General features: G+C 29.6%; 1 protein-coding gene across 1 annotated transcript in view; it reads right to left on the reverse strand.

Moving 5' to 3' along the window:
• PFAS (phosphoribosylformylglycinamidine synthase) overlaps positions 1 to 6367 on the reverse strand; it is a gene marked incomplete at its 5' end in the record, with an annotated part of 82197 nt that extends 75830 nt beyond the window's left edge. The window contains one exon of the mRNA XM_064738090.1: positions 6285 to 6367. Within this exon, the coding sequence (XP_064594160.1) occupies positions 6285 to 6367 (83 nt within the window). The remainder of the gene's footprint in view (positions 1 to 6284) is intronic.
• Positions 6368 to 6372: the final 5 nt, after the last annotated feature.

Consider the following 6372-nt stretch of genomic DNA (forward strand, 5'->3'; position numbering starts at 1 on the left):
CCTAATCAGTCCAAAAATCCCAAATTCCCACAAAATCCCCTAAAAATCCCCAAAAATCCCAAAAAAAATCCCAAAAAACCCAACAAGGTTGCAGGGGTGCACCCCCAAGCCTGTAATTAACCAATTACTTAATTAGCATAATTATTAGCACTAATTAGCCCCAAAAATCCCAAAATTCCCATTAAAATCCCACTAAAAATGAACAAAAATTCCCCAAATTTCACCCAAACAGTGGCACAGCCCCAAGCCTGAGGTTAATTAGCCCTAATTAATTAATTAGTGCTAATTAATTACCCTTAATTAGCCAAAAATCCATCATAAAATGCCCAAAAACCCCAATCTGCAACCCAAGTTGGTACAGAGAGTACAGCCCCAACCTGGCGTTAATTAACTTAATTATTAATTATAGCTAATTAATGTCCTTAATTAGCCAAAATTCCAAACCCCCAAAAAATCCCATTAAAATCGGTCCAAATTCCCCTGATTGACAACCCCATTGGTGCAGATACGTCAAACCCCCAAGCTGTAAAAACACAAATTCCAAAAATTTCAAGAAAATTAATTCGCTAATACCCCAAAAAATCCAAATAAATTCCCACAAAATTCCCACTAAAAAATGCCCATAAAATCCCAAAAAAATCCCCAAAAACCAAATAATCCAAAAAATCCCAACTGGTTAATAACCCAATAATTTAATTAAATCGCTAATAATTACACTAAATTATCCCCAAAATCCCAAATCCAATAAATCCAAAAAATCCCCAAAAATCCAAAAAAAATCCAAAAAAATCCAAATAAATGTCAAAAAAATCCCCTAAAATTTCCCAAAAAAGACCCCCAAAATTCACTAAAAAATCCCCCAAAAATAAAAATAAATCTGAAAAAAATCCCCCAAAAATCCAAAATAATCCCCAAAAAATCAAAATAAATTTCAAAAAAATCCCCTAAAAAATCCCCTAAGAAATCCCAAAAAATGACCCCAAAATTCACTAAAAAATCCCCCCAAAAAATAAAAAAAAAATCTTAAAAAAATCCCCAAAAAATCCAAAATAATCCCCAAAAAAATCCAAATAAATTTCAAAAGAAATCTCCCAAACATCCAAAATAATCCCCAAAAAATCCAAATAAATTTCCCCAAAAAAACCCCAAAATTCACTAAAAAATCCCCCCAAAAAAATTAAAAATAAATCTGAAAAAAATCCCTCAAAAATCCAAAATAATCACCAAAAAATCCAAATAAATTTCAGAAAATCCCTAAAATTTCCCAAAAAAACCCCCAAAATTCACTAAAAAATCCCTCCAAAAAATAAAAAAAATCTGAAAAAAAACCCCAAAAATCCAAAATAATCCCCAAAAAATCCAAATAAATTTCAAAAAAATCCCCTAAAAAATCCCCTAAAAAATCCCAAAAAATGACCCCAAAATTCACTAAAAAATCCCCCCAAAAAATAAAAAAAAATCTGAAAAAAATCCCCCAAAAATCCAAAATAATCCCCAAAAAATCCAAATAAATTTCAAAAAAATCCCCTAAAATTTCCCCAAAAAATCCCCTAAAATTTCCCCCAAAAAATAAAAAAAAATCTGAAAAAAATCCCCAAAAAATCCAAATAAATTTCAAAAAAATACCCCAAAATTCACTAAAAAATCCCCCAAAAAATAAAAAAAATCTGAAAAAAATCCCCCAAAAATCCAAAATAATCCCCAAAAAAATCCAAATAAATTTAAAAAAAATCCCTGAAAATTCACTAAAATATCCCCCCAAAAAATAAAAATAATTCTGAAAAAAAATCCCCAAAAAATCCAAATAAAATCCAAATAAATGTCAAAAAAATCCCCAAAAAATCCCACAAAAATCCCCTGAACTGCCCCAAAATTTCCCACAATCCCAAATTTTCCCAAAATTCCCAAATTTTCCCCAAAATCCCCACCTGGGCCCGATCTCCAGCAGCACGTGGTGTCCCTGGGGGCTGAGGAAGCTCCAGGGGCCAAAATTCCTTCAAATTCTCCCCAAAATCCCCCAAAAAAATTCCCAAAATTCACTAAAAAATCCCCCAAAAAATAAAAATAATTCTGAAAAAAAATCCCCAAAAAAATCCAAATAAAATCCAAATAAATGTCAAAAAAATCCCTCAAAAATCCAAAATAATCCCCAAAAAAATCCAAATAAATTTCAAAAAAATCCCCGAAAATTTCCCAAAAAAAACCCCAAAAAAAAAAAAAAAATCTAAAAAAAATCACCCAAAAAAATCCAAATAAATGTCAAAAAAATCCCGCAAAAATCCAAAATAATCCCCAAAAAATCCCCTAAAATCCAAAATAAATCTGAAAAAATCCCCCAAAAATCCAAAATAATCCCCAGAAAATCCAAATAAATTTTCCAAAAAAACCCCCAAAATTCACTAAAAAATCCCCCAAAAAATCCCAAAAACATCTGAAAAAAATCCCAAAAAATCCAAAAGAATCCCCCAAAAAATCCCAAAAAATTTCAAAAATAATTCCCAAAATTCACCAAAGAATAAAAAAAATCCCAAAAAAATCCCCAAAAAATCCAAAATAATCCCCAAAAAATCCCCCTAAGACCTCATCAAAATTTCCCAAAAAAACCCAAAATTCACTAAAAAATCCCCCCAAAATATAAAAAAAAATCTGAAAAAAATCCCCCAAAAAATCCAAAATAATCCCCAAAAAATCCAAATAAATTTCAAAAAAATACCCCAAAAATCCAAAATAATCCCCAAAAAATCCAAATAAATTTCAAAAAAAACCCCCAAAATTCACCAAAAAATCCCCCCCAAAAAATTAAAAAAAATCTGAAAAAAATCCCCAAAAAATCCAAAATAATCCCCAAAAAAATCCAAATAAATTTCAAAAGAAATCTCCCAAACATCCAAAATAATCCCCAAAAAAATCCAAATAAATTTCCCAAAAAATCCAAATAAATTTCCCAAAAAATCCCTCAAAAATCCAAAATAATCCCCAAAAAATCCAAATAAATTTCAAAAAAATCCCCAAAAAATCCCCCAAAAATCCCCCCTAAGACCTCATCAAAATTTCCCAAAAAACCCCAAAATTCACTAAAAAATCCCCAAAAAATAAAAAAAAATCTGAAAAAAATCCCCAAAAAATCCAAATAAATTTCAAAAAAATCCCCCAAAAATAAAAATAAATCTGAAAAAAATCCCCCAAAAATCCAAAATAATCCCCAAAAAATCCAAATAAATTTCAAAAAAAATTCCCAAAATTCACTAAAAAATCCCCCCAAAAAATAAAAATAATTCTGAAAAAAATCCCCAAAAAATCCAAATAAAATCCAAATAAATGTCAAAAAAATCCCTCAAAAATCCAAAATAATCCCCCAAAAAATCCAAATAAACGTCAAAAAAATCCCTCAAAATTTCCCCAAAAAAATCCCCAAAATTCACTAAAAAATCCCCCAAAAAATAAAAAAGAATCTGAAAAAATGCCCCAAAAAATCCAAATAAATTTCAAAAAAATCCCTCAAAATTTCCCCCAAAAAAACCCCAAAAAATAAAAAAAAATCTGAAAAAAATCCCCAAAAAATCCAAATAAATTTCAAAAAAATCCCCAAAATTTCCCCAAAAAATCCCCTAAAATTTCCCTCAAAAATAAAAAATAATCTGAAAAAAATCCCCAAAAAATCCAAATAAATGTCCAAAAAAATCCCTCAAAAATCCAAAATAATCCCCAAAAAATCCTCAAAAATCCCCTGAACTCCCCCAAAATTTCCCACAATCCCAAATTTTCCCAAAATTCCCAAAATCCCCACCTGGGCCCGATCTCCAGCAGCACGTGGTGTCCCTGGGGGCTCAGGAAGCTCCAGGGGCCAAAATTCCTTCAAATTCTCCCCAAAATCCCAAAAAAATTCCCAAAATTCACTAAAAAATCCCCCCAAAAAATAAAAATAATTCTGAAAAAAAATCCCCAAAAAATCCAAATAAAATCCAAATAAATTTCAAAAAAATTCCCCAAAAATCCAAAAAAAATCCCAAAAAATCCAAATAAATTTCAAAAAAATCCCCCAAAATTCACTAAAAAATCCCCCCAAAAAATAAAAAAAAATCTGAAAAAAATCTCCAAAAAATCCAAATAAAATCCAAATAAATGTCAAAAAAATCCCAAAAAAATCGCAAAAAAATCCAAATAAATGTCAAAAAAATTCCTTAAAATTTCCCCCCAAAAAACCCCCAAAAAAATAAAAGGAAATATCAAAAAAATTCCCAAAAAATCCAAATAAATGTCAAAAAAATCCCCAAAAAATCCCCCAAAAAATAAAAATAAATTTCAAAAAAATCCCCAAAATTTCCCCCAAAAAAACCCCCGAAGACCTCCCCAAAATTTCCCAAAAAAAACCCAAAATTCACTAAAAAATCCCCCCAAAAAATAAAAATAATTCTGAAAAAAATCCCCAAAAAATCCAAATAAATTTCAAAAAAATCCCTCAAAATTTCCCCAAAAAAATCCCCTAAAATTTCCCAAAAAAACCCCAAAATTCACTAAAAAATCCCCCCAAAAAATAAAAATAATTCTGAAAAAAATCCCCAAAAAATCCAAAATAATCCCCAAAAAAATCCAAATAAATTTCAAAAATAATTCCCAAAATTCACCAAAAAATAAAAAAAATCCCAAAAAAATCCCCAAAAAATCCAAAATAATCCCCAAAAAATCCCCCCTAAGACCTCCCCAAAATTTCCCAAAAAACCCCAAAATTCACTAAAAAATCCCCCCAAAAAATAAAAATAATTCTGAAAAAAATCCCCAAAAAATCCAAATAAAATCCAAATAAATGTCAAAAAAATCCCTCAAAAATCCAAAATAATCCCCCAAAAAATCCAAATAAATTTCAAAAAAATCCCCTAAAAAATCCCCAAAAAAATCCCCCAAAATTCACTAAAAAATCCCTCCAAAAAATAAAATAAATCTGAAAAAAATCCCCAAAAAATCCAAATAAATTTCAAAAAAATCCCTGAAAATTTCCCAAAAAAACCCCCAAAATTCACTAAAAAATCCCTCCAAAAAAATAAAAAAAATCCCCAAAAAATCCAAATAAATGTCAAAAAAATCCCCAAAAAATCCAAAATAATCCCCAAAAAATCCAAATAAATTTCAAAAAAAATCCCCAAAAATCCAAAATAATCCCCCAAAAAAATCCAAATAAATTTCAAAAAAATCCCTCAAAATTTCCCCCAAAAAAACCAAAAAAAAAAAAAAAATCTGAAAAAAATCCCCCAAAAAATCCAAATAAATGTCAAAAAAAACCCCCAAAAATTCAAAATAATCCCAAAAAATCCCCCAAAAATCCAAAATAAATCTGAAAAAAATCCCCAAAAATCCAAAATAATCCCCAGAAAATCCAAATAAATTTCCCAAAAAAACCCCCAAAATTCACTAAAAAATCCCCCGAAAAAATAAAAATAATTCTGAAAAAAATCCCCAAAAAATCCAAATAAATGTCAAAAAAATCCCCAAAATTTCCCCCAAAAAAATAAAAAAAAATCTGAAAAAAATCCCAAAAAAATCCAAATAAATGTCAAAAAATCCCTCAAAAATCCAAAATAATCCCCAAAAAATCCAAATAAATTTCAGAAAATCCCCTAAAATTTCCCAAAAAAACCCCCAAAAAATAAAAAAAAATCCCCAAAAAAATCCAAATAAATGTCAAAAAAATCCCTCAAAAATCCAAAATAATCCCCAAAAAATCCCCCAAAAATCCAAAATAAATCTGAAAAAAATCCCCCAAAAATCCAAAATAATCCCCAAAAATCCAAATAAATTTCCCAAAAAAAACCCCAAAATTCACTAAAAAATCCCCCCAAAAAATAAAAATAATTCTGAAAAAAAATCCCCAAAAAATCCAAATAAAAGTCAAAAAAATCCCTCAAAAATCCAAAATAATCCCCAAAAATTTCCCCAAAAAATCCCCCCAAAAAAATCTGAAAAAAATCCCGAAAAAATCCAAATAAATTTCAAAAAAATCCCAAAAAATCCCAAAAAATCCCCAAAAAATCCAAATAAATTTCAAAAAAATCCCCAAAATTTCCCCCAAAAAAACCCCAAAATTCACTAAAAAATCCCTCCAAAAAATAAAAAAAATCCCCCCAAAAAATAAAAAAAAATCTGAAAAAAATCTCCAAAAAATCCAAATAAAATCCAAATAAATGTCAAAAAAATCCCAAAAAAATCCCCTGAACTGCCCCAAAATTTCCCACAATCCCTAATTTTCCCAAATTTTCCCAAAATTCCCAAATTTTTCCCAAAATCCCCACCTGGGCCCGATCTCCAGCAGCACGTGGTGTCCCTGGGGGCTGAGGAAGCTGCGCTGGGAAACGTCCCCGCCCTGCCCAAGGGGGGAGC

The sequence above is a fragment of the Zonotrichia leucophrys genome, unplaced genomic scaffold (assembly GCF_028769735.1).
Source record: "Zonotrichia leucophrys gambelii isolate GWCS_2022_RI unplaced genomic scaffold, RI_Zleu_2.0 Scaffold_169_101766, whole genome shotgun sequence".
Classification (NCBI taxonomy): Eukaryota; Metazoa; Chordata; class Aves; order Passeriformes; family Passerellidae; genus Zonotrichia; species Zonotrichia leucophrys.